General features: G+C 38.6%; 1 protein-coding gene across 1 annotated transcript; it reads left to right on the top strand.

The window, feature by feature from the left end:
- The first annotated feature begins 874 nt into the window (after positions 1-874).
- On the top strand, positions 875-27,216 carry il6st (interleukin 6 cytokine family signal transduce). Its single transcript, XM_071515664.1, has 16 exons — positions 875-1,684; positions 2,034-2,123; positions 5,775-6,080; positions 6,286-6,430; positions 7,721-7,878; positions 10,036-10,190; positions 10,487-10,649; positions 13,322-13,404; positions 15,368-15,605; positions 15,818-16,012; positions 16,210-16,311; positions 18,535-18,681; positions 18,920-19,060; positions 21,062-21,158; positions 23,357-23,438; positions 25,543-27,216. The coding sequence occupies exons 2-16, from the start codon at positions 2,051-2,053 to the stop codon at positions 26,176-26,178; spliced, it is 2,721 nt and encodes a 906-aa protein (XP_071371765.1). The 5' UTR covers positions 875-1,684; positions 2,034-2,050; the 3' UTR covers positions 26,179-27,216.
- Positions 27,217-27,872: the final 656 nt, after the last annotated feature.

Genomic DNA, 27,872 nt, shown 5'->3' with positions numbered 1-27,872 from the left:
GTGACTTTCTTAGCCCAGTAGCCCAGATTCTCTCGTTTGCTAACATTTTTTCATTTTACATATTATATAGTGAGTGGCTGCAAGACGCCCTCGAAAGCAAGAAGGGCGAAAGTAAAAGAGAAAGTAAAGCAGAGGGCAGCTATGGGACTCAAGAAAACTGGTGAGAGGCAGACTGGGGAGTCAGACGGTGGCAGGGCAGCTGACTTCATATTCATCATGCAAGGAAAAAACAGATTTAGTGACTTTATCTTAAAATCTATCCAAGATTGTTACATTGTGTTTAGAGTCTTCAGCTTGTACTATTATGATAGAAATATAATACGATAATAGAGGATTAATCACTAAGATATATATATATATGTATATATATTACATTTTATTTAATATTTAGCACAGGCAGACTGAGATGCAGAGAGATGAGGGGTGAAAGAAGAGGACAGTGAGACAGAAAGACAAGAGATTGAAGCAAATATAACAGATGAGTAAAGGGATATAACAGCATTGCTGCACTCCTAAAACATTATTCCACAGACTGTTTGACACTGTAGATGCCCCTTTTTCATTAGAGCAACTGCCCCTGAAGAACTCTCTGCACGTCCCTGCTTGTAATACTATATGACTAGGACAGCGGTGTTCCAGCGAAGTCCAAGCCTTTCCAGGGAAGTGCAAGCCTTTCCCGGCAGGCATGCCGAATCTGGCATAACACCGGAAGTCTGTATTTGGGCATGTAGGCGTCGGCTTTACTAGGTTTGTTCTAGTACATTGCAGCTTACTTGACATAAGCAAACTTCAAACTGTGAGTGATAAGCAAAATATGTTAATCTTCGGTCTATAACATGTCTTAAATATGTTATAGACCTACATATTACAGTGAACTTCAATCTATAGAACTTCCGATTGAACGTATTTGTGTTTACTACCCAGCATCTGTTCAATACAAACAGCAAAACGTCCTTGTTTGGAATGTTCCAAATACACAGCGGGGAACTTTATGTCGGTGACAATTGCTCTTTTGAAATCCTTGTTTGGTGATGGCACGAAAGAACACATTACTTAGCTTGCTATTCAGATATCGTTACACCACGGAGATTTTATAGTTAGCGGTACTTTGTTTAGTTGACTTGATATAAAATGCCCCCCCTCCCGTGTCTATGGAAATCGCGCTATAGCCACCTAGCCGCTAGCTTCCGCTTCGACTCCCCTCTGCTTGTAACCTAACATGATATGCTTGCAACCACTTGTGAAAACCTGTAATGTGGACAAGAGAGGCGGGGACATACTGGAAAACAGTCGAGGACCGGGGCAGAAGATTTTGACAGACAGTTTTCTGACAAATCCCGGGGAACTATTTCTTCACGTGGGAATTGAGCAGATCTGTATAAGGCTGGTGGCAGGGCAGGCGTTCATTGCAGATTGCTTCAGTCGATTCATATACGTTTAGATCATATAAGTGTGGCGCAGTAACGCAAAAAAAATATTGAGACGCAAGTGTACCTAGACGGGAAGTGGGAGGTCCAGCTACATCGTTGTTGTTCCACCCTAGAGTTACTGGTTAGCATTAACTTGCCCTCTCACACAACAAACGTGCCAAGTTCATACAGTGTTGACGTTTGTTAGACATCCCAGCCGTCCAAACATGATATTGACCTAGCATAGACTATATAAAGAAGCCAACATCCATCAGGTAAGTGTTACAATGTTTACTTGTTTTCTGAAGGATCGTAATAACATGCCGTTAGCCAGTTAGCTAAGATGCTACTGTTAGACAATCATGTAAATGGTGGCATTCGCAACATTATTACCACCACCGTCTTACGTTTCGTTTCTGCTTTTATTCGAACACATCGTTGTATATTGATGTCCAACCTGGAGAAATGTTATTACAAATGCATTGAAGCCATTGATAGGTAGTTACTACAACGTGAACTGTACTCTATCCAGATAGTTGTAACGTTTGTGTAACAAAATGTAAGGGAGCTTACAGCCAACGTTGATCTTAACTAACCTTATCTGACAATATATTATTTTCCTAGTCCTCCTAGGCATCACCATGGTCTCTCAGAAAGGTTTGCTCCAGCTTCTAGCGTGGACATGCCTGGCCTTCAGTCTACCTGCCAGCGGTGGTCAGTAACCTTTCATCTATGAACCTCCATGAATGTTAGGAAAATCATCTTCCATCTGTAAACATCAAAACGTCACTTAACATATCTTAGTTCTACACAACAGGAGGTAGATGTTACACATAATAATTGGGTATGGAGATAATGTTATTATTAAAAATATCCAAAACTCTCAGTGAGATTGGTAGGCTGGATTCTGTTTGTCATCTTCATCATGTCAAGGGAGACGGAGATTAAAAACACCATCAATCTCTTTGGTGTAAAAAATCATGCGGCCAAGTGTCAGAAAATTGTCAATTTTGTGTTGCATTTCAAAGGATATTCCCACCTGCCTGGTGTGCTCCAAAAACTGTAATGTGGTAAATAGTAAATCATATTTTGGCATTAAGCAAGCTTGTTGGCCTGTATTGGCAAACAGTAGGAATTGTAACAATGTTGACAGAACCTATCTCCTGCCACACGTCGCTGTTGCAGCCATCACAGAAACATTTTACAAAATTGACATTTTTTCATAGAGATATTTGCACATCCAACTATCTCTGATGCAGATGCGTTGGAAAGTATCACTTCAGGCTTGAAAAAATTAGATGTGATCATTAAATTGTGATGCTGAGCAAGAGCAGTGTGCGGGATCTTCTTTATTCAAGCCACAAAATTGAAATTACAATACAAAAACTCATTTGTGTTTGCGTTGCGGTGGTCATCTTTGTTGTTATCAACTGATTGATAGCAAGTCCAGAGACAACAGTTTCAGAATGAAAGGTAGCATATGACTGGTTTGAATTTTCACAGAGTAGATGACTAAGAACAAATGCATAATGTAGCCCCAGACGATAGGCGATGATGATAGGTCCAGTGTTCTCAATAAGCACTGAATGCCACGTCAGCTGGCTACATTTTTCTCTCAGTTGTGGAGTGTTAAATTGTTTGTCTTATGTGTGTTTTATAGGTACCAAATAACCAGGGCTGCATGATTATCACAAAAATTATAATTGCCGATTAATGTCCTTGATATTGCAATTGCGACTATAATTTAGATGAATAGATTTGCAATTAAATACCTATTTTGTGTTGCCAACTACATATACTGTATTCTGTATAAACAACCAAAACAAATCCAGTGTTTCCCACAGGTTGACAATTTACTTGTGGCGGTGGTTGTTGGCGGGGTGGGGGGGATTAATTACTTTAATTATTTGTCCTTACCTACAATGACAACAGCATGTTCAATGGAATCCAGTGGTAAACGGGGACAGTATTCCAGTGTCTGCACTCATGTTAACTCTCTGAGTGTTGAGCAGTTTGACACATCTCGGATTAAGTACCTCAGGGTTCATATTGATAATACACTCAGCTGGAGGGTCCATGTTGAAAGTCTCTGCTCTAGACTTCAAAAGCGGATGTATTTTTTACATAGACTTAGGGTCTATGGAGTTGAGCAGAAGTTCATGTTACTATTTTACCATTATAAGATATGGTATTACAGCCTGGTATGGTAACTTGACAGTACAGTTGAAATCACAGATCGCTCGTCTGGTACAGACTGCTATGAAAATTATGGCGGTTAAAAAACTCTCGTCCCTCCAAACAATTTATGAGCAGTCTATTATCAGACAGGCACAGAAAATAGTGTCTGATCCAACTCACATTCTCCACCCAGAGTTCCAGCTCTTACCTTCCGGTAGAAGATTCAGGGTTCCCAAGAGCAGGCTGAACCGTTATAAACGTTCATTCCTGCCTATGTCCATTAAGCTTCTCAACACTAACATGTAATGTAGATTTTGGCCATGAGGGTTGTGCAATATGTCGCCATTGTCAGTAGGTGTGTATGTGTATATGTGTAATAGGCAAACTGTTGAATATGTGTATGTGCAAACTGTGTATGTGTATGGAAGCCATGTGTTGTTAAGATGTTGACGTTTTTTACGATGTAGTATGTATGATTTTATCTTCTGTGGAACTGCAGGATGGAGTCCAGAACAAACTTCCCTACGGGGACATTAAAGTATATCTTATCTTATCTTAGTGTTTACAGTAATCTAACACAGGCGAGTTTGGAGCAAACTGGAATTTTTTCACACAGACTCAGATTGAGTACAGTGCTACTGGTCTATGCATCGCCAAATAACAGACATGACGTGATACGCACATTAGGCACATCAGAGACTGATCTAGATCAATTTCTATACATTGACCAACATTTGGTTTTGCGGCGACCGTGTCAATATTGCAGCAGTGCACCACTGTTATTACTTAATTGCACTTTTAAACATCAATAAATCAACATAAATGTGATTTCAACTTAACATTGCTCCTCTTAGCAGCATCATAAAACAAAACTCTTATTCAAAGTTACTCATTTTAATTGCGGCCTACCTCTCAAATTGTTCTGGAGGCTACCGCAAACAGAGGAGAAATCCACACTTCTTAAAAGTTGCTCGTTCAGGTTCAGCAGCACAGCTTGGGATTAGTCATATAATGTGAATGCCTCTGATTCTCCAGTGCACTCACCAAGCTCAACGGATACGTCTGTGATTGGTTACAATGCTCATTTGCGGTTTAGAGCAGCTTGAAACTAAGTTAGAAGAACTTGATTTTGAGCGGGAGTAGCCTCAAAACTTATTTAGAAGATGCAGATCCCAATTCTGATATTGGCCATTTACTTACATCCCTGGATCAGTTATGCATAGCTTTCCAACCAGTGTTTTTACCGTTTTCTCAATATTAGATTCTGTATTGTACATCTAGTGTATAGACACAGAATTAAAAAAAAATTATATAGCCTACATTGGCTTGATTTTTTTGGAATCTAGCATTCAAAAGCAACATGGTCTAGTTTTTTTTATTGTGAACGTCTTGGTTATCCTGGAACAACAGCTTACTCACTCGTTAACGTTACAGTGTATCCAGTTAGAGTTATTCTTCCTCTGATACTCCGATGTAGAAAGATAAAAGAGCAAAATGGTTTATTAACAACTCCACAGCCAAATCCACCAGACAGTACTTGTTATCTAACACAGGAGTACAAATTGGAAAAAGAGTAACATCGATGTCCCAATCCACCGTTTATCCAACCGTCAAAAAATTCCAATATCTGTCTTAAAGTAAAGAAATATATGGGCTAGGGAGTTTCTTAAATAGACAGTAACAGTTATTGCAATAATCAATATGTTGTGTTTCATTCATAGATTAAGTTATTACTAAAGTTTCGAGTTTCTGGGAATGTTGGTTTCATGGTTCTTCAATAGATGTGACTCAAAATAAAAGGTGCTCATTATCTGTTCAGTTAAATTAATTCCCACAAAGATTCAAAACTGAGCTTCAGACTTTCACACCTAGTTCTATGTGATAGTACCATGAGAGGACCTCAACCTAAAAAGAAAAACGATTGAGTTTATATTTGAAAATATCATTGAACTAAATACATAAAACTGACATGGAATTTCACCATCTGATGATTATCTCCTTCCAAGCCTCCTAAAAATATCTGACGTGTTTTGACAGTCTACATGAGAAGGGAGTGGGAACATTTTGACCATGTTGCAACTTGCATCCGTGTTGCAGATGATAACGTGAATATTATTGATATAAAACTCACGCTTTTATTGAGACCAACCGTTGTGATAACATTATCTTGTATTTGTTGGTCCTCAGAATATGACAGCCATGTGATGATTGCCCCACAGTCTCCAGTGGTGGAGATTGGGAGTAATTTCACTGCCATGTGTGTGCTCATCAACACAAGTGAAGCTACAGCAGATGACCTCTGCTGGCGTTCTTCTGATACGCTGATACCTAAAGAACAGTACACCAAGATCAACGAATCAGCCGTTAACGTTACTATCACCATCACCAGTGAAACACATCCATGGCTATTTTGTGAATGCAAGAAGGAATCCTCACCCTATGTAATGATGCACCAAGGCAAATTTATCCATGGGATCATTCTTGAAAAGGGCTGTAAGTTCTTCTGGATTGAAGTAAAACTCCAAAAATGTTTTCCTGTGTAGTTCTAATGCCATATGGAAACAAACCAAGTAATGTCTCAATACAAATGTTTGTGCACATGCAGTTATTTTCTCATAGATTGAGTGCAGATAGAAGATCAATATTTGAATTGTGTAATCCCTGTGTGTTAATGTGCTATTATTTCTCTCTAAATCAGATCCCCCTGAAAAGCCCGAGAATCTGTCCTGTGTGGCGGTTCAGGAGAAATCCCTCATCTCCCCACAGATCAGTTGTACGTGGGAACCAGGAACACGTGGAAGCAAGGATGTCATTACAAATTACACACTTAATGTTGCAATGCTGTGAGTACCATGTTAGACATTAAATAGTTTAGTTGTTAAAGGAATACTTCACCCAAAAATGAAAATTCTGTCATTATCTACTCATTGTCTATTCATTTTTTTTTCAATCACATTAAAAAAGTTATGTGAGCTATTTTAGCAGCCATTTTGAATCCTACTGGAAACTGGAATCATACTGGAATTACCCTAAAACAGAATTGTTTGGGGAGTGTGATTTTAAAGGAATAGTGAAAATTCTGTCATTATCTACTCACCCTCATACCAGTTCAAACACAGGTTTGGTTTAGTTTGTGCACATAACACACCGAGATGTTAGTTATCAGGAAAAAAAATAATCCTTCCCTCAAAATTTCCAAGTAAACAACTGAAAATCTGACCAGGCCTATGGCATGTTGTTCTCTGGTATATCTTATATCTCTGGCACATGCCAAGTGCTCCAATTGAAGCTTAACTGTTTGGCTGTCAACTCTGCTCATAAGCAGAAACCACACTGCACCAATAGATATATGAGGACATCTGTTTTCTTCCTCTTTCAAATGCAACTTCATTTATTTCAGACTAAGTCCAGTCATATTGATTTGAGCACAGCTTGCCTAGACAACATTTGACATTTGCATACTGTTTGTTGAAATGCATATAAAATAGCACAGGGAAATCATTTGCCTTACTAGATAGCTTTCTGGGTAATTAATCTTGAGCCATTTTTAGTGTGCATTTGACCAAAGCATTACAGTTTACAATTTACATTACGGTCCCCGACAGTATTTCAATTGCTGCATCCTCATTTCCATAATTGTAAAAAAAAAAAAAGATACTGACGGTTGAAAAATGGAAACCATTTATAGCTGTGAATCTATAAGTTAGTTAATAGTGATATAATTTGTGTTTTGCAAAATATTTTCCTAGAACATAATGTAATTTGCAGTACTATCTACCTCCTATCTTTAGAAGGCTATTGACAATGAAAATTCAATATGTTTTTTTCTCTTTACATGTAAAATTAATAAATACATTGGAAAAGATCCAAGTAAGATAATTAATCCTCAAACAGAAAGAACTTGTAAATCAGGTTGTATTTGGTGCCCTTAGGCTCCAAAAGAGAAAATAAATCATATGTTAATAAGAAGTGAGTTTTTAAATGAATAAGATTGTGTTTAAAAATTTGAGATCTTGGAAAGTAAATGTAAAATTATCAGAAAATATCCAGTCCATTTATTGTTGATGTTTGTCTTGCTGTGATCTGATTTGCCCTCTATCAAGTGCTGGTATAACAACATCATTTCTCAACAGCGGCGAGACCCAGAAGGAGGCGGCAAAGCAAAACAAGAATGGCATCATAAAATGGGGCGTTTTCCCCAATCATATGAGACTTGATATTTGGGTGGAGGCAGAGAATAAACTCGGGAAAGTTGAGTCTGAACATCTGATAGAAGAATCCGAGTGGTTTGGTAAGTTAAATGCAGTTACAGCTGGTGTTGTAGACTCGAGGACATACAGTCAACTCCAGAATTATTGGCACCTTTTATGAAAATAAGCAAAAATTGCTGTAAAAAATTACACATACAGTGGCCCACTTGCATAAAACTCAGTGGTAAAAGCTTTGCGCCACACAACCTTAACGGCGTGGTATTTTGAGCTCATTCATAAAAATTCCGCAGCACAGCAGTGTCCGTTACCATGGCGATATTGTCAGTGGTCGCCCAGGGGAAAGTCAATGACGATCAGCATGTTAATGACCTGTTACATATTATAGTAAGTATAGTATCCACACATGTCAATGTATCCATACTTCCTGATGTATCAGAGCAGCAAACTCAGTGCCTGTCAAACCGTATTCTCAAAGGAAGGTGACAGGCGCAGAAAATCATAAAACTATTTCAATAGGGTCTGGCTGCCAGACCGTGCCCTTTTCATCAATGTAAAGCATAGGCATGTGACCTGTCAGTGATGTGCCCTAATATTCTAAATGAGTGTTTTCGGTGGCAATGGCATTATGACAGTATTCCATTATGCAAAACTGTCAAGAACGGCCAGTTGAAAATATTAATTCAGAATTGCTCAAAAAGCTGTTTTCATATGTTTTCAGTCAGAATAATGTCTAATGACGCAATGGCAGAGGCAACCAGGTTTTAGACTAAAATATCCTGGAACTTGGTGGAAGTCATTATGCCACTGATCTTGACAAGAGCCTCTGGACCACTAGCAGCCAAACAGCCCCAAAGCATCAATGATCCACCACCATATTTTACTGTGGGTATTAGGTGCTTTTGCTTGTATGTCTGTATCTTTTGTCGTAAAACATGCCCATGGTGTGCATGGCCAAATCATCTGACCACAACACACGATTCCAGTTGTAGTTCCAATGATGCTTGGCAAGGTTCAGGAGCTTCGAAATGGTGAAAGGTAGCAATACAGTTTCTGGAATCTCAGGTCAATTAATAAAAAAAAAAATAGAATTTCATTACAGGCGCCACTTTGTTTGGTTTTGTTTTATTCTTTAGGGGTGCCAATAATTTTAAACCCTATGTTTTTGAGAAAAATACTATTTCTCTTTAGTTTTTTTATAAAATATTTTTTATTAGAGTGAAAGTAAGTAGTTTACCAAAATGTTTGAGCAGAAAATTTGAATTATTGTGTGTGATGTGTAATTTTTGCTAATTTTCATGAAGGGTGCCAATAATTCTGGAGTTGACTGTATACTTGTCTCATCTCAAACGTCCCTCTCCCACCTGCAGTTAGTGCAAAATGCAGCAGCAAGGCTTTTAACTAAGACTAAAAGACCATATCACCCCCATTTTAGCTTTTCTTCACTGGCTACCTATTAGATTTTAAGACTGACTTTAAGATTTTACTTATAACTTTCAAGGCTCTACGTGGTCTGGCTTCTAGTTACATCACTGACCTTTTCACCCCATATGAGCCAGAGCGCAGCCTGCAGTCCTCAGGCAGGGCCCTTCTGACCGTTCCTATATTCCGGCTAGCATCTAAAGGTGACCAGAGTTTTGCTGTCAGGGCCCCTAAACTTTGGAACGCCACTCAATTTCTTATTTTAAGTATCTCTTTTAAAACACATTTTTATGAAGATGCCTTTTCATAATTATTTATTTTATTGTTATTCATGTTTATTTTCTGTTCCTTTGGCAGTTTTATTTTTGCTTTTTTTTTTTTTAATCGATTCTACTTTCTTTGTATTTTTATTCTATACTGTTATTTTTTGTTAAGCACTTTCTAAGAATGTTTCGAAAGGTACGATATAAACAAAATTTATATTATCATCAAAGATGTAGATTTCATTTACTCAGTGTTAAGGTGGTCATCAATGCTTTTCTGAAACCTGGAAAAATACAATGTACTCTTTCAGGCTACAGTTTCTCCATCTAGCCTAATGTATTTCTAGGAGTATTTTGATGTTATATTATTGTATTATTTAGGCTTGCATACTTGTCTGGTATTTATTTCTGCTTGCTGTGAATTGGTCTTGTCAAAATTTCTGTCATCTTTGTCAAGATGCTGGCACTGCTGAAATATATTTATTATGGCAGTAATGATGCCCATCACCATCTCTTATACAGTGTTTTGACAGCCTATTTTGTCTTTTCTTGCAGTGAAAACAAACCCTCCAACAGACATGAAAGTAATTCCGGAGAAGGATTTTCCCACCTCCCTTCTAATGAAATGGACTCGTCCTATTGCTAAAGAATATGTGAAATTGATGTACCAGATCAGATTCTGCTCAAATGGATCTCCGACGTGGACTAACGTATGTGTGATTCTGTTTAATTTTTTCACACATTGTCATATTCTTTCATACCACTTTCATGATTCACAATTTTAATCAATCCTCCAGTTTCCCGTAAATGAACACAGGCAACTGTATCAATTGTACAGCTTTAAAAAAAAAAAAAAAAAAAAAGTGGCACAATAATATAAGTGACTTATTTTCAGTAAGTGACTTATAAATGACTTATTGTCAGTATTGTAAATATCATGTTAATTCACATTAGTGATTGAGCGCTGTGGCTATGTGTCCATTGATTGTATTGAAATTTGTTTTAGGTACCTTCTGCGGACATCGGCAAGGAGATACAGTCTTTTAGACTCCAATACCTCCAACCAGACACCGTCTATGTCACTCAGGTGCGGTGCAAACATCTTAGAGAGGGCTATGGTTACTGGAGCAACTGGAGTACCAATGCTACAGCAAGAACACCAGAGGACAGTGAGTACTATGGGTGGGAATTAAGACTGGTGTCACTGGTATTCAAATCAAAGCTTTTGGCCACCATCAAACACAACATAATGACCAAGGTCATTTGAAGGGCTTCAAATGAACAACTCTGTAAACTAGAAGGGCACTCAGAGAGCACAGACCTCCGCCAAGTTCAGTTCAGTTCAAGTTTATTGTCACATACATTTAGAAAGTACAATGTACATTCAACTGCAATGAAATGCATCTGCCCTGGCTCTATCTCAGCCCTTAAAAACTATATATAATAAGAATAAATAAAAAAACAAAATAATAAATAAGAGATCCCACAAATAATAATCACTATGAGTTATTTAAAGTGCTACTGTTCAGTAATCTAACCGCCTGGGGGTAAAAACTGTCTTTAAGGCGGCTGGTCCGCCAAGGTCCGTGCTATTATTGCTTGTTCATGAGTCGGATCTGGATCCGCTCCAAAATGTTATGGGTTCTTCCTTGGCCCATGCTACACCCTTCCACAAAGTTTCATGAAAATCGGGCCAGTGGTTTTTCCGTAATCCTGCTAACAGACAAACAAACAGACAAACGGCACCGAAAACATAACCTCCTTGGCGGAGGTAAACATTACAAACATTACAATCAGAGAGCTAAGAGCAGAAAAGTGCGCTTATGTCAGATATCTTCCTCTGCTGTCCCAATCTAACTTACTTTCACATGCCTTTTTCCTTTAGTTTTTTTTATCCATTTTTTTATATTTTGCCCTTGGCATTGGAGAGTTGTACTTTTTAGCCCCATGACAGCAGGGGCTCTATAGATGGCATGGTTGCTCAGTCGCTCGGTTCACCACTTTATGGGTCACTCTACAGACTTTAGAGGCTGTGCTTTTTTACTAAACATACACATTATTTAAACTGTGATAATTCCCACAATTTTAACACTACATACACATATTATACATTACAATATTCAGCCAGCTTTCACTCATGTTTAAATATCTAAGTGATACCACTTACAGATATTAAGCCTTGTATTGGGACATGGTCTGCATACTGTTAGTATTACTGCTACAACCACTAGTAATACTGCTACTAAACACACACACACACACACACACACACACACACACACACACACACACACACACACACACACACACAAAGAGAGACACACACACTACTACAACTACTACTATTTTAAGCTACTATTTCAACTACTTAAAACTCTGAAACTACTATTACTGTTGTACTACTACTGCTGCTGCTGCTACTACTAATACTGCAGCTACTACAACTATTGCTATTAATATTATGACTGCTGTTACTACTAGCACAACTACAGTGTCAGCAGTCTCTCTACTCCACACTAGCTCGTTTTTTTGGGGCAGTATTTTATTTTATTCCTTCCAAATTACATCCAATTTCTAGGCTGTTAATAATAATAATAATAATTATTATTATTATTATTATTGTTATTACCAACAGCCTAGAAATGTGATCTTATTCAAGCATTGGAGGAAACAACAGCCATTAGGTGTAATTTGCTCATTCCTGCCATTTCCAGAAATGGCCTGATTGTGGAAAAGGAAACCACCGGAATTAAAAGGACTAATTTTTCACTTTGTTTTTTATCCGACAAGTAGATTATAGGTTTATACGTTTAAAAGCTTGCACAATTGTGATCTAAGCAACACATGGTGCCATGGCCGGGAGGGGTGGTCAAAGTTTGTCCCCCCCCCCCCCCCCCCCCCCGCGATATTCACGAAATATCATGATATTCACGAAATATCATGATATTCACGAAATATCGCAATACTCGATAATATCGAATATCTGCCCAATCCTAATTACCTTCCTGTACTTGAATTATGCTTGACTTCCTTGGCATTGTCTGTCAATTGCTGCTGTGCTACCTGAATTTCCCCAAGGGGATCAATAAAGAACTATCTTATCTCATCTTACACACACACACACACACACACCCTACTACAACTGCTACCATTTTAAACTACTAATTCAAGTAATTCAAACACTTAATCTACTATTACTGTAGTACAACTACTGCTGATACTACTACTACCATTACTACTTCTACTGTTTCTAATACTGATAGTCCAAATACTACTACTACTGCTATTTCTATTACTTCTACTGCTAATGTTGCAACTACTCCTTTTACTACAACTCATACAACTAATACGTTTTACAACATTATTACCTATCCTTCCATGGATTGATAACTGGAGGGACTTTTGGCTGTCAAATAAATTGCTTAAGATCCATATATTCAAATTTTAAATACATTTAAACTCGTTCAAATTTATTCAACTGTCTACCTTTTCAAACTGAAGTATTTTCTTCAGAAAATGTAACATTTTCTAGTTTCAAATACTCGTTATTACCAGAAATTACCAGTTACTTTCTGATAATTTCTGTGTAATTACACAGTTATTACCTTGTAATTTGTGTACCGTTATGTGAAGTGCTACCACTTTTGTAATAGAAGTGACAAAGTGCAGCACATGAAGATAAAATTGGCTGAAAACATGGGCATTCAGTAGAGATGCCACCTGTATCATTATCCTTTGAGGGCTAAATATCTTTTCTTTATGTGTTGTGCTGCATTGTTGAATATTATTCATTTGTTGATGCTTGGAAAACCTAATAAAATGGTTTTTTTTTCCTCACCAGTACCAAAGAGTAGACCAGATTTATGGAGAGTCATCACCCCAGGTGACAGCAGAAACAAACGGAGAGTGAAGTTGATTTGTAAGGTAAAGTCGTTCAGTATTTTATTACAATTATATTAAAGCCCCTATGTGTAGGATTTGAAAATTGTTGATTTTGGCGACTCCTAGTGGTAGTGCCAGAAAACAACACCCCCTCCATATAGTTAAAATATGTAAACAAAATACTGCTGCAGATAACTTTAGCTCAAACATTAGTTCCTATATTATTCCTAAGAGCACAGCATTGTACTATGAAGTAGTTTGCAATTGTGACAATTCGAGTTAAGAGATGTTAGGGGGATTGCTGTCGTTAAACATAGCCTGAACATAGCCTATCCAACTTTTACTATTGTGATGCTATGAGCTGCAGCTAATGGAAAATGCTACCGCTAACAAACTAAACACAAATCAAGTAACGCAATCGGAGTACGGAGTTGTATTAAATGTAGTGATTAAGCCACATCAAGCTGACTGATCAAGCTGGCTGATCAAGCTGGCAGAAGGCAGGACACATGAACCGACACAATGTCGGAACCAGACGCCAAATGCGGACTAAATGACGCGATTACAACCCACACACACACTGGACAGGAGGAACGCCATGGTCTACTTACTAATGTAAGTCGCTATGGTTTCTTTCCCTTCTGTACCCCCACTCTCTGTCAGCAGCCGGATACATACTGACAAGTGAAGCTAACTTTCTAGTTTAGGTTACATAGCTTAATAGCTGTACAGGTAGCTGACTACATAAACTATGCCATTACACATAACCGCAGATATAGACCACACTAAAAAAAATAGTTAAAAAACTTCGGTAACACAATTTGAGACCCTTATTGGTATTTCACTTACAATGTGTACGAGAAAGAAAGCGAGCTCTGTGTCGGTCTTAGTCTGAAGTCTCCGGTCTGTCGTGTTCCAGGGGGCCGGGGAACGGCTACTTCAAGCCGCGGGGCTACCGGGAGCTCCGGGTCTTGCGCTCCCCTCCCTCTCCCTCTTTGCCATTTTAGCCTCTTCTGCTATAGGCTTCTTGTTTTGTTTTGTTGCAGAGGGTCCAGCAATTACAGTCCTGTCCTCCATGTTACCACTATCTGCCATATTGATTAGCTTCACGCTGTTCAATCTAAGCAACTAGTCTGCATTCAAACTGCGTCTGTGTTCTTCCTGGTTTGGCTGAGGCGCCTTCTGTCTGCTGTAAGTCAGTGCGGCCAGTTGCCGCAGTCCGGGGACTCGGAGAATGAACAGACTGAAAGCAACACATACACTAAACCAATGTTCTCTGCGATGGTCTCATTTTTCTACTGACAAACTTTTATGGTATCAAAATTAATTGGAGGATGATATAATCAGATACAAATTCTACACATAGGGGCTTTAAGTTTAACTGAATTCAATTATTTACTGATTCAGTTAAGAAAATTATTTTTGGCACCAGAAAACATGATGAACACAAAAAACAACGTAACAACAATTCATGATTCTAGAGTGACCAAATAATCTGTAATTAAATTAATGTAGTATCTAACGGCTTATGTTAAAAGGGATTTCCTGTAGCATTCAGTGGAGCATCTAGGCAAGACAAGGCAATGAGTAAAACGTGCTGTGACAGTCCCTGAATTCACTATGTAGAAGGTGGTCCATATTGTACATTAAAATGCATGTGCATAAAAAGTTCAAGGGTGTGTGAGAATGTTCTTTATCATCCTTGCTATAATAACTTCCAGAAACTCTGTAGACCATTTTTGGGCTTAGATTTCTTCACAATGGTGTTATTTTTTTTTTTTATCATTAATATCACAGTTGACTACCTGGCATACTATGGCATAAAATGGGATACTAGCCAAAATACTGAGTTAAAATGTACCCGGAAGATTTCTTTTTAAGATCATAGGATCCCAGTTTCCTTAGGAAAATGCATTTTAATTATGTTTTCTCCTTGCAGTCCTGCCCATATACCACTTTCCTGATTCTGAAAGATAATTTACAGTGTATGACTTTGCCCTGCCAGGATCCTGTGTTGTCCAATGGAAAGATCAGAAGTTTTGACATAAGGGTTCAAGGCACGGAGTGGGAGAGCATCCTGATCAACAGTTCAGATTCAGACTACAACTCCAATCCAAGGAAGATCACTGTCCTCAGAGAGATTGACCTGTCTGACAGGAAAATGGCTTACATTGAAGTCCGTGCCAACAATTCTGTGGGGAAGTCTCCCAAGGCAGTGTTAGTCATCTCTAAAACAGCACATGGTAGGTGTCCATGGCGGCTCTGAACATGGGCCAGACTCCAGTTAAGTCTAGAAAAATGAAGAATGACTTATGTCAGTGTGTCAATCCAGTACTGTGCCAAAAATGAGAGGAATTTGAGCAGCATTCCATTAAAAATGTCATATGTTTCAAGTTGTTGACATTGTCTTTTGAGATAGTGATGTGAAGTGTATTGTGGTGTGTGTGTGTTACAGAGCCCTCTCCAGTGGAAGGGCTGAAGTGGTGGACCCACACGGGCCAGCTATGGCTGGAATGGCAACCCCCCAACATTACACCTGGAAGAGATGCTCACAGGTGTAATGTGACAGAGTATATTGTGGAGTGGACCAGTGGCTGGCAGATGGACTGGCAGAGGGAGCATGGAAACATCACAAAAACCACCATTAGAGGTAATCACGATCCTTAGTCCTTAGATTTAATTGTCTTAAAACTGGTCAGTGAATTTTGTGATATGGGTTCAAGCTGCCATAAATTAAGCTATATTCCTATAGATGTTTCAGAATCAAAGGGCTCTACTTTATGTTATTATTATATGTTTAGCTTTATAATGCTATGACCGACACTATGACCTTTATTTCAACTTTAGGCAGCCTTGAGAAGTTTAAGCGCTACAACATATCTGTGTATCCATTATACTGTGGATGGACCGGGAAGCAAGTAACTCAAGAAGCCTTTCTGGAGCAAGGAGGTAAGATAACATATTGGTGAACTACTAGTAAACCTCTAGAATATAATATTGGATTTCAGTCTGTCTAGTTTATTACATTTCCAGAAACTACGAAGTCTATCAGGATTATTAGACCACTAAAAAATAAATTATTATTACAAATCTGAAGTACAATATTAGAGGGATGTGATTCTTCTGGATGAATCTGGATTTGCAGGGCCTGAAATCATGACCAAAGTGAATTGTGCAGATCCAAGAAGGGTTTGTGTTGGGGGTTGGAGGTGGCAGATGTGAGTGAGGCCAGCACTTGAGGATTTCTCGTGTCCAGTGATTCGCAACTGGTCACCTGGTGTAAAAAAAAAAAAAAAAAAATCGGTAGACTCAACTGTTGCCATTATGAATTAAACATTTGATTTGGTTTGCCTGTGCCCGGAGCTCTTGCCGGAGGTAGCCAGGAGGTAGCCTGTGCCTAACTTTTCTAACTTTTCTAAAAAGATAATCTTTGCACAACCGTATGTATGTGGCAGGTGCGTCGGAGGAGAAAGAAAAAGTCAAAATCTGTAGACTCCTGTACACTGTCTTCCCTTATGAGGGTTTTATTTCAAGACACAACGTTTCGGTCCAGTGACCATCGTCACTAAACAGGAAATAAAATGGTCCAATCATAGGGCCAATGTAATCACGTTCCCTCATGAGACAAATCAGTACCTAGGAGGTAAAAAGTCCATCCAGGTGACAGGATATTGTTTTTAAAAAACAATTATTAGCAACATCCATAAATCTATACACTGCATCCAGCGATAGTCTCTGTAATGACAATAGTACATAGAAATAAGCTCACAATGGAGAAGAGACAAATACAAGCCATGTCATAGGCTAGGCTACTCCTTAGTCGAGATAGAACATATGAGGACATTGGTAGATGCTTCTAATGCATACATATTGTTGACAGGAGTTTTTCTGTCTTGTTGATAATTTCCCCCGCGTCATTTGACCGTTCCTTAATATGAGGGACGTGCAGAGAGTCTTTCCAGGGACAGTTGCTCAAATGAAAAAGGGGCATCTACAGTGTCACACAGTCTGTGGAATAAGGTTTTAGGAGTGCAGCAATGTTGTTATATCTCTTTACTTTACTCATCTGTTATATTTGCTTCCATCTCTTGTCTTTCTGTCTCACTGTCCTCTTCTTTCTCCCCCTCATCTCTCTGCATTGCTGTCTGCCTGTGCTAAATATTAAATGAAATAAAAAAAAAAAAAGATATATATCTTAGTGATTAATCCCAAGCAGGTGCCCAATTTGGTTGATATTATAACTCTACAAACACACCTGTCAATTGCAGTTAACATATTCAAACATTATATTTGTTACTGGCTGGCAGGCCGTATTAGCTATACATTGGATAATGTAGATATACAGAACCCAAGCCATTATTGGCAGTATAAGTAAAAATTCAATTTGTGTTTTTTGTTTTTTCCAGTTATGGCCTAATTTCCCCAACAATAGTGTATAGTACTGTTTATTGAGTGATGTATCTAATTACTTATGGGTATGCAGATTTTGGGGATATATGAACTTTGATGATATTGTGAAAAATGACAACAATTTAAGCCAAAATACAAAGGTAGGCACAGACGGGACAGTTCATGGTTGGTCTTAATACTCTAATGGGTTACTTTTATTCAAAACTCCAATGGGTTACTTTTAGTAAAAACTAAGTCAGTAAAGTAGCTAGTTACTATTTACTGAAAGTATCAAAAGTAAAGTAGGCTAACTAGTTAGTTTCAAAAGTAACTGTCCTCAACACTGTTTGTGTTAAGAATTGGGTGTTTTGTTATTTGTAAGTAATACATTACATGCATGTAACACTAAGCATTATGTTAAGTCATATAGTTTAGTTTATATAACTTAACTGAAACACAGTATTTATGAGAATTTTGAAGAAAGCAAACCCAGTCAAGACCTTACTCTCCACTCACCATGCCTCAACCTACATTGGGTTAATCAGTGATTTCCTCAGACTGAGTTCACTATAGAAGTCCATTATGAAAATCAACTACTAGCAATCCTATCTTAGTGAAGTGACCATGTGCCTGTGGGATTGCAGTGGGACAGTAAAGCAGCATCACTATTGAACTGGCTCGGGACCAGCTGTCTGATCTGGTGCATGGAGCTGACCAGTCTATGTTAAGGTTTGCAGGATGAATTTTCAGTTTTTCTCACTCAGCCTGTTCTTGCTCTTGCAGTTCCACTGGAGGGCCCCTCGGTGAGACTGAATGGTAAACCAGGTAGCAATGAGGCAGAGCTGGTCTGGAAGGAGATTCCCCAGGACAAACAGCATGGCTTCATCACAAACTACACCATCTTCTACTCAACTGGGACTGAAGAGCATGGTAAGTACCCATCACTGTTGGGCAAGTTACTCGCAAGTAATCTCATTACTGTAACGTGTTACCGTAAAGTGATTACTTTTACTGAATAACGTGTTACCGTCCAACACTTGGTATTCTAATTAGGTTAACTGTTTATCTTCACAGGATGCTCTTTAGTGTTACACTACATGAATTGGTTTATTGGCAGTATTGGAGAAACCAATCTTACATACTGATTTCTGTGTTTGCTAATTTGCAGCCATAGCAGTGTCAGCTGACACTTACTCATACCTTCTGAAGCCATTGTCCAGTGATACCAAGTATATGGCTTGGATCGGGGCAACAACCATACAAGGCTCAGTCAATGGCACAGAACACTCATTCAGCACTTTGAAATATGGTGAGTGTGGCCATTTGTATTTGAGTGGTTTGAGTGATTTGCTTTATCTTGAGGTGCTGTTTGGCTCTGCATTGCATTCCGATATTACTAATGCAGTAAAAGAACAGTCGGTGAGTTCATTGCCCCATATCATTCGGTACCTTTCTCTAGGGCACTTTGGCAGGTAGGGCCGCACTGGGGATCAAACCCAGACCTTTCTATTGAGGGGGGCGATCTCAATGACTTGTGCCAGGAATCTAACATCCACAGCTGGTGCCATCTTGGAGGTGCACTGGAGATTTGGCCATGTGCAAATAATGACTAAGTATACAGTATAGCAACAAAAAACAGATCCCTGAAAAAGATACAAGTCGGGGATGTGAGTCCAGTAACATTAACATTCAGTAAACTGTCCTGTCTTTAGCCCTAGCTTCTTTAACTCTAGCTCCTGTAGCACATGTCCAGTTAACATCAGGGCATCCAATTCCGGACAGCATATGACCAAAAAATCACATCATCCTGTACTGTTTTTGCTGAAGTTTCTCATAAATTAACAATCCTTCATCTGTCTTTTTTAAAGTTTAATATCGCTTTTACCTTGTAATTGATTTTCTTCCAGTCCCTGCAAAAGGATGATAGCGCACCTATTTTTGAGATTCAAAATTCGTATCCAATTCCGGACACTTACTTTTGTCTGTGTCGGTGTATTCATATAGTCAATATTAACCCTTTATTAACCCTTCCTGTACCTTCACAATGTTACAGATACTTGTAAGAAGTGCAGGCTATGTACTCAAAGCTCTTATTTTTCCATTTATCAGCCAATACCGATTCTCTACATGAAGTAACTGTCGCCCAAAATGGGATTTAAGGCTTCCCGCTTCTTGTTCGTGACTAAGTTTGTAACTTTGTATTTTATATGCTTAAATATGTATAGATATTTATGAAATTTGATACCTAGCTTCTGAAATGTGTGTGAATTTACGTCACTTAGCTTCCGGTTGGGAACTCTGTACAAAAATGCCGGTAAACACCGGAAATTACGCAAGTGACCGAGTGTCCGGAATTGGATACAGTGTCCGGAATTGGATACAATTCCGTTAGTACTAGCTTTTTTAACCCTAGTCACTTAAATCCTAGCTCCTTTAGCCATAGACCCTTTAGACCTAGCTTCTTTAGCCCTAGCCTCTACTCCACAGTACTAAGTTGTAGCTTGAGAAGTGTCAGCTCAGTTAACCTGAAAAAACAGTTGTTTTTTGGTTTTGTTAGCTAGCTAACTAGCCAGTAAGCCTTAGTGAAAATCAAATGTGTTTAACAACAAGACAATGATAGCTGATCAGATACTATGGTTAGTTAGGTAACAAGCTCACATTATCTAAACACAAAATCAATCAGATGTATTGGCAACAAAATGATCAGTCTTCAGTCAATTAACCATGTTTTTTGAATTCTGTTGAGATGGCTGAATTGTAAGTTTAGAAATGCAATCAGCTGCTTGTTGCCAAGCGACCACTAGGCCACCTTGATTCTTCAATACTACTGTGTTGACACATGGTGTCACAAAATTGCACCAAAGCCTTTTGCACTTTATACAGCAGACTTCAGAGGAAAAACGTTCAGGGTCACATTTACTGATCCAGTTGGAGTTGTTGGTACTACTTTCAATCATTTCATGTGCTAAAGCTCAAGAGATAATGACTACATTTACACGCACACTAATAATTCAACCTTAACCCGATTAAGGTAGATTTTGGCTCAATCTTTCGATTTATTACAGCATGTATGCGTCTTAGTCAGATTTCTTTTGCCGTTTTCAAACTGTGCACCAGACGCGGTAACGCCAATGTTGTATTTACAAAGCAAACCTTGTATCAAAAATGGTCCTATGCTCTCGCTGCTCCTTATTAAATATAATTAAATGAAGCCATGTTTATTTTCACTCAGTCACTACCAATCTCTACCTTATGTGCTGAATACTTAGAAATGTTCTCTTCTCTAAATGTCCTCTCTGTTTTTCCTTAGCACCAGGAGAGATCGAGGGCATTGTGGTAGGAGTTTGCTTTGGCTTCCTGTTTTTTGTTCTGCTGGCCGTGCTACTCTGTATCTACAAAAAAGATTCGTAAGTTTCACTTACCTGAATTGGTGTTGCTCTCACATCTTACTGCTGTACAATATCTTCATAATGAAATGTCACAGCATCATCACAATGCTCTTAGTGACTTGCATAGTATTAACTGAGAAGTCAAGTGATTATATGTGCAATGTGAAGGTATATATCTGTTAACTCAATGTCAGTTTTTGTTACCATTCAATATATAGCTTTGAAACAAAAACAAAGCTCCTTAGGACTGTGGGGCAAACAGGCATGTCCCAATTGGTTTTTCAACTTCTCCCTTAACTGCACCAAACCTGGTACCTAGGAGTGTGCTAATCATTAATTGGAATCAGGCTAGTGTGATGAAAAAAAAAAGATCCTGTAAGTCATTATAATGAGAAACTTTCTCAAAATAATGACTTAGTATCTCAAAATAATGACTTAGTATCTCAAAATAATAAGAAACTTTCTCAAAATAATGACTTAGTATCTCAAAATAATGAGAAACTTTCTCAAAATAATGACTTAGTATCTCAAAATAATGACTTAGTATCTCAAAATAATGAGAAACTTTCTCAAAATAATGACTTAGTATCTCAAAATAATGAGTTAGTATCTCAAAACAATGAGTTAGTATCTCAAAACAATGACTTAGTATCTCAAAACAATGACTTAGTATCTCAAAATAATGACTTAGTATCTCAAAACAATGAGTTAGTATCTCAAAATAAAGAGTTAGTATCTCAAAATAATGAGAAACTATGTGTTGTTTCCTCATATGCACCAAAGCAACAGAAGCAACTCATTATTTTGAGATACTAAGTCATTATTTTGAGATACAAAGTCGATATTTTGAGATACTAAGTCATTATTTTGAGATACTAAGTCATTATTTTGAGAAAGTTTCTCATTATAATGACTTACAGGACCGTTTTTTCATCGCACTGGCGGAAATGAGCTTCCATACCAGTCACCTTCAAATGTAGCTGCTTATAATACATACATATGGCTGCATTTAAATGGGAAATCTAACAAATGCCAGAAAGACCTGGACATTTTTTGACTGGTCTAAACCAGTGGTCACAGGAAATTTTTGGGCATTTTGTGCCTTTGCTGGGTAGTGGAAAGTGGAGAGAGACAGGAAAGAGTTGGAGAGACAGGGGGGGGTGACATACGAGGTCCTGGGTCAGATTCGAACCCAAGACATTGCGGTTAGGCAACATGCAGCAGGTTGCTATTCTGGTTATCACATTTCACATTTAATTCACACTTTTAGTAGGGACCTTCAGTGATAGCTAGCAGTCATGGAAAAACAGTGCAAAGTGTACTGTGATTAAAGGCTTGCTGATTCTAGGATTTTGCCACAGCGGGGTGTCTGTTAAGGACATGGAGACTTGGATAAGATTTATGGGATTTTAATAAAAGCGCAAGGCAGCACAGGTACATTCAAGGTACATGCTAAATTAGATGTTCAGAAGAAGCGGGTATGTGTTGCTATGAAAGGAATAACAAAAATAATCATAATCAACTATGCAAGATTTTCCATTGAACATGTTAAGTTTAGTTTATTGATATGGTAATGATAAAATGGAAAGAAGACAAATAAAAAAAAAACATACACACGCAACAGGCTTATAAAAATCTCATCTCCAAAAGAAAAAAAAATTCAACAACCAAAACCTCTCATAAATCTCAATTGGATAACAAACTGTGACAGAAGCAATGTGAATGTAACTATTGCACAGTGGATATCCTTTATATTTTATGGAGAACTGACAGTGAGTAGTCTGGAATCCGGGAAGGGGCAGGTATCTGGTGTATGGTTTAAAGTATTAACTGAATCCAGTTGAAACTACACTTCACAGAGCAGGCAACATATTCTGGTTGATGTATCTATTAATAAACATGTTTATTATATATCTCTCTGTTGAAAATGGACAATATTATGTGATCCAACAGTGGTGCTGAATGCTAGGTCCAGCTGCTGAGAGTGACAAGCCTCACAAATGTTTTCTGTAAAGTAGGAATCTTGACAAGATTAGGTGGCAGCCAAAGTAATAATGCAATGTGCAAAATATGTATGTATCAGTCTAGCATAGGATGTTAAAAGATTACTGAACAAAGTCACTCATCTTGCTGACACCAAGAGATATCTTCCATTGAACCCCCAGTTGCTTGTTGTTAATGAGGCTGGTAGATAACCCTTGTTGTTTCTTCTACAGTATCAAGAAGAACTTCTGGCCTCAGATTCCAAACCCTGGAAACAGCAGCATTGGTACCTGGTCTCCTGATTTCCCTTCAAAAGTAAGGAGCTCAGTTCTTTTTCAATGGCAACATTTAAATTAGTGATTTATGCTTTTAGCCACACAGTGTGTGACAATAACAAGTTTTGCTGGCACAAAGTCTCTGTACAACAGACATTTTTTTTACCTTTATCCAAGGAAAGTTATCAGAGCTCCATGCTCTTTTCCCTGCTTCACATTCATACAGTTCCAGAACTGCCCACTACAACCACAGTCTTCTACTGGTGGCCATTGTACAGCTCCCGGAGTTGGGGGTCCAATGCCTTGCTTAAGGCAACTATTAAGAGCACCTTGAGAGTAGTCACTTTAACTACCCATTAGGGGTGTAACGATACACTCAGCTCACGGTTCGGTACGATACGCAGCACAGGCTTCACGGTTCGATACAATGACGATATTTTTAACAAAGTTTAAATGGAAACAAATTATGACTGAAGAAGATTCTTTCTGTATTGCTTAGACATAAAATGTAAAAAAAAAAACAACAACAATATTTTCAACTTGAAGTTTAACTTATTCCTACAGTTTCTTTTATAATGGTTTCTTTCTTTGTTATATATATTTCAGTGCAAGAAGCAAATAATGAATTCTGTTGAATAAATCAGTCCCAGTAACAGTGGATGCTTGTCTAAATGAAACAAATTGTAAATTAAAATATAATGTCTAAACAAGGATGTCCTCTTTACAATTAAGTGCAAATGAACATGGTTAATCTAACATTCTCCAAACACCTTAGTTGGCCAGGCAGGCCACAAAACTTAAACTTAAATTAAAACAACAAATATGTTCAGACACTGATTTTCTATCCTAGGAGGACATGTTTTATTTTATGTTTTTTAAGAAAATTAGCATGTCAACATTTTCAGGCAGCAGCTGACACCTTTGACAGTTAGCTACGTACACACTGCCAGAATTTGGTAGTGACAACCAAATTTATGAATGAGTGTGAATTTGCATATGTCTGGTTCACACTGGAGCAGAGCGGAGTAAAATTACCACCGTGTCTGTACGGGTAACAGGAGTCTCTCCACTTGTAAATAATGTCTGGAACCATAGTAACGTTTACTTCAGACCAATATGGTGGCTACCATTTCCTGTTTTTTCATTTTACTCAACACCAGTAACCAGAGGCGTCAGTTTATCCATAAGATCTTAATAAACCGCCACTGATAGCAGCGTCATATTCTCTTTTTCCACCACATGGACTTGATACTTTCAACTGCAACATTTGGGCTGAGACTGCAGAACTGGTAGGAACAACCGCAATGTTGAGGAAACAGACTGGATGGAAATCTCTTTCAAAATAACGGTGATAATGTTACGTAACGTACTGAGTGTATTTGATTTCACCGCTTTCCATTTTCCTGTTGCACGCTACACACCTGGCTCATCCGGGTCTCGAGTGAACGTCGGTGTCAATGACGTCAACGCCAGTCAGGCAAACTAGGATCTAGGATTACTGATTCCGCCCTCAGGCGTTTAAAGTATGTAAATTAAAACAAAGAGTAGTCTACATTTTGGTGGCGCAGCTAATTGATGAGCTTTACTTGATATCGCGAACCATTTTTCACCTCCACGATGCCTATCGTCACATTTTTGGATCGCGAAATTTCATTCCCCGATATAGCGTTACACCCCTACTACCCATGTTTTCCCAGCATGTCCAGGGATTGAATCGGCAACCTTCTGGTCACAACGCTGCCTCTCTAACTTCTAGGCTTACTACTGCTGTACAGTGTTTAGTACAAACAAGTTGAAATGTGAAGATGCACAGTGAACAAATGTTGCTTTAAGTTCAATATAGTGTTCTGTTGACTTTATAGCAGTTTACACCTATTGAACTGATGATGTATAGTTGCAGGTGAGGCATTACTTGTATTATGTGATTGCTATTGGTCACGTTAGCTCATTGCTGCCAGTTGTCCTGACATCCATATCTACAAAGACACGGCAGGTGACGCAAAAGCCTCTTCAATATTACAAAAAACAACACATTGTTCTGGCTGTCCATGTAGTTTGCATGCATATCAGGTTTCCAGTCCTATTTGCTGTTAAAGTTAGTCTGATTCTAATAAGACTTACCGTTAACTTGTCTTCTTCCACAGGCAGACACACCTAAGGAAAACGCCCTGGCTGACGTTAGTGTGGTTGAGGTGGATATGTTTGATGGGAAGTCTGTGTTTGAGGAGGACAAGGCCAGCCTGCCTCTGAAGAAGGACAAATACCTGTCTGAGGAGCACAGCAGTGGTATTGGAGGTTCTTCTTGCATGTCCTCACCTCGCCAGAGTGTGTCAGACAGCGATGAAGGTGGCGACTCTAGTGAAACCACAGCCAGCACTGTCCAGTATTCCTCGGTTGTGGCCTCCAATGGCTACAAGGGTCAGACGCCGACCTCCCTGCCCCAACAGCCCACCTTTTCCCGGTCTGAGTCAACCCAGCCCCTGCTGGACTCTGAGGAGAATCCCGACATGCTAGGGCAGGAGGGCAGTAGACAGTCCCACCGTTTCTCCCGAAACCCCTGCTTCAGACGCTCACCAGGGAATGAGGACAGCACTAACTCTGCAGACTTCAACCAGCTGGAGATGGAGGACCAGGAGGGACTGGTGTCTCTCAGGTTCTGTCCCCTGGAGGAGGGCTCTCAGCAGACTACACCTACAGAAGAAGGCCAGTCATCTGACTGGCAGCAATCAGAACCAGTCTCCAGTTATATGCCTCAACTGGGTGGCTACAGGCCACAGTGAGAAGTGAGAGGGACTTGAGTAACATGTAATTTGCTGTGAATCCTTTGTGCCTTTGTTAATTTCAAATGTTAATTTCAAATCACGGTAGGAAAACTGTCTTCAAAAATGTATCAGTATTTCTTTTGCACTTAACCAAATATAAATATCCCAATATGCTTCAATAAATTACTTAAATTACTTAAATGTACAATGTGGCTTGGAGCTTGTAGTAGTAGTGTTGCTGGCTTTAAACCTACATGGCAAGATTATATAGGCATGTCTTCATAGTAAGATAAGTATATATATACTGCACATGAATATAATCAAATTATATCGGTTCACACTGACATGCATTATAGTGCTAACAGATGCCAACAGGAGGGTCTTGCCAATCCAAAACACTGCTCTTCAGTTTTACTGCTAATGAAAACTTCAATATGTATACTATACTACGGTATAGTATGTCAGATTGTCAGTGACTGTAAAATAGAAACATGTATGGCATAGTTTTGTTAATGATGTTTTATCAGTCATATCATCAAAAAGAAAACAGTTTTTTTATTGCTTTGTTATTGTTTAATGTTTGGAGTTTTTTGTATGTTGGTGCAGAGGGGAAAGCACACTTAAAACTGATCTTTGGCCTCGGGCCAAAAAAGAAAACACCAGCTTGCTTGCAAAAATCTTTTTTGAGCATGAATTGATCAGATTAAGGAAGGCCTGTAATGTAGGCCTGTCATCCTGGCATGTAACAACATCATTCCGACTTTGAGTTTTGGTAAAGTGTGATCACGGTTTTTGCATTCTACAGGGTGTAGCCAGACCAGGATCCTTAATTCCTTTTTCTGTGGGCTGCAGAAAATCTGCCGTGGGAGGAAAGTTACATAAATAAAAAGGAGAATGTTGCTAACTTAGTTGTTAAAGCTTTTAACGCTATTTTCCATGTACGGAAGGTAAAAGTCCAATATTTCACTACATGCCACCAGACGTTAAGGATGCCTCTTTGTTGCATGGCTATAAATGGTTATTATTATGAAATATGAAATAAATGTTTTAACTAATGATTTTTGATGCCAAAGGCTGTCATTGATTCATTGGCTTTTCATAGTAGCCAAACCTTAGAGAACCCTAGGGCTTTTACTAGACTGTTTTTTTGTAGATTTCAGTTCAGCATTTAACACCCTGCAGCCTCATGTCCTCCTGAAAACACTCCATGGTCCAATCCCAGTGTCCGCACGCACAGGCTCACGGACTTTGACGCGCTTTCCCCACAAGTCCGCGAGGCTTCAGGACGTCCCACTGTGAAATCGGTAAGTGCGAGAGGGCTCACTGGCGGACTTTATGAGCCCCTTATGCAGACTTTCAGCAAGTCCACATTTCTGTAGACTTTGCTTGAGGGAATTACCCACAGTTCATAACGTTTGTGACGTTAATATTCATGTATGTGGAAGATATCGGCCAAATACACCCGAAAGAAAAGAAAAAAAACATAAGGAAAAATAATCACAAAAAACAATTAACAAGACCTTAGAGAGAAACAGGAATGAAAGGGTGAAACTACATGCAAGATACAGTTAAAAGAGAAAACATTGCAACATTAAAACAGAATAAACATCATTTGAGAAAAAAGAAAGTTAAGTTTTCCTAAATGTTTAAGAAGGATGTTAGATACTGCTAATACAAGCAGCATGTAATACAGCCTTTATGTGCTTATTTGT

The sequence above is a fragment of the Centroberyx affinis genome, unplaced genomic scaffold, assembly GCF_046629955.1.
Source record: "Centroberyx affinis isolate AG114_WGS23_722 - 3 ecotype Tasmania unplaced genomic scaffold, CSIRO-AGI_Caff_v1 ptg000029l_1, whole genome shotgun sequence".
In the NCBI taxonomy this organism is placed as follows: Eukaryota; Metazoa; Chordata; class Actinopteri; order Beryciformes; family Berycidae; genus Centroberyx; species Centroberyx affinis.
Note: the sequence above shows the minus strand (reverse complement) of the source record. Positions and strands in the feature narration are given on the sequence as shown.

Bases quoted from the DNA above. Each gene is read 5' to 3' on its own strand.
- il6st (XM_071515664.1), top strand. From the start codon at position 2,051: ATGGTCTCTCAGAAAGGTTTGCTCCAGCTTCTAGCGTGGACATGCCTG. The intron at 2,124-5,774 runs GTCAGTAACCTT...GTTGGTCCTCAG, and splicing joins CAGTCTACCTGCCAGCGGTG to AATATGACAGCCATGTGATG. The intron at 13,405-15,367 runs GTAAAGTCGTTC...TTGCCCTGCCAG, and splicing joins GAGTGAAGTTGATTTGTAAG to GATCCTGTGTTGTCCAATGG.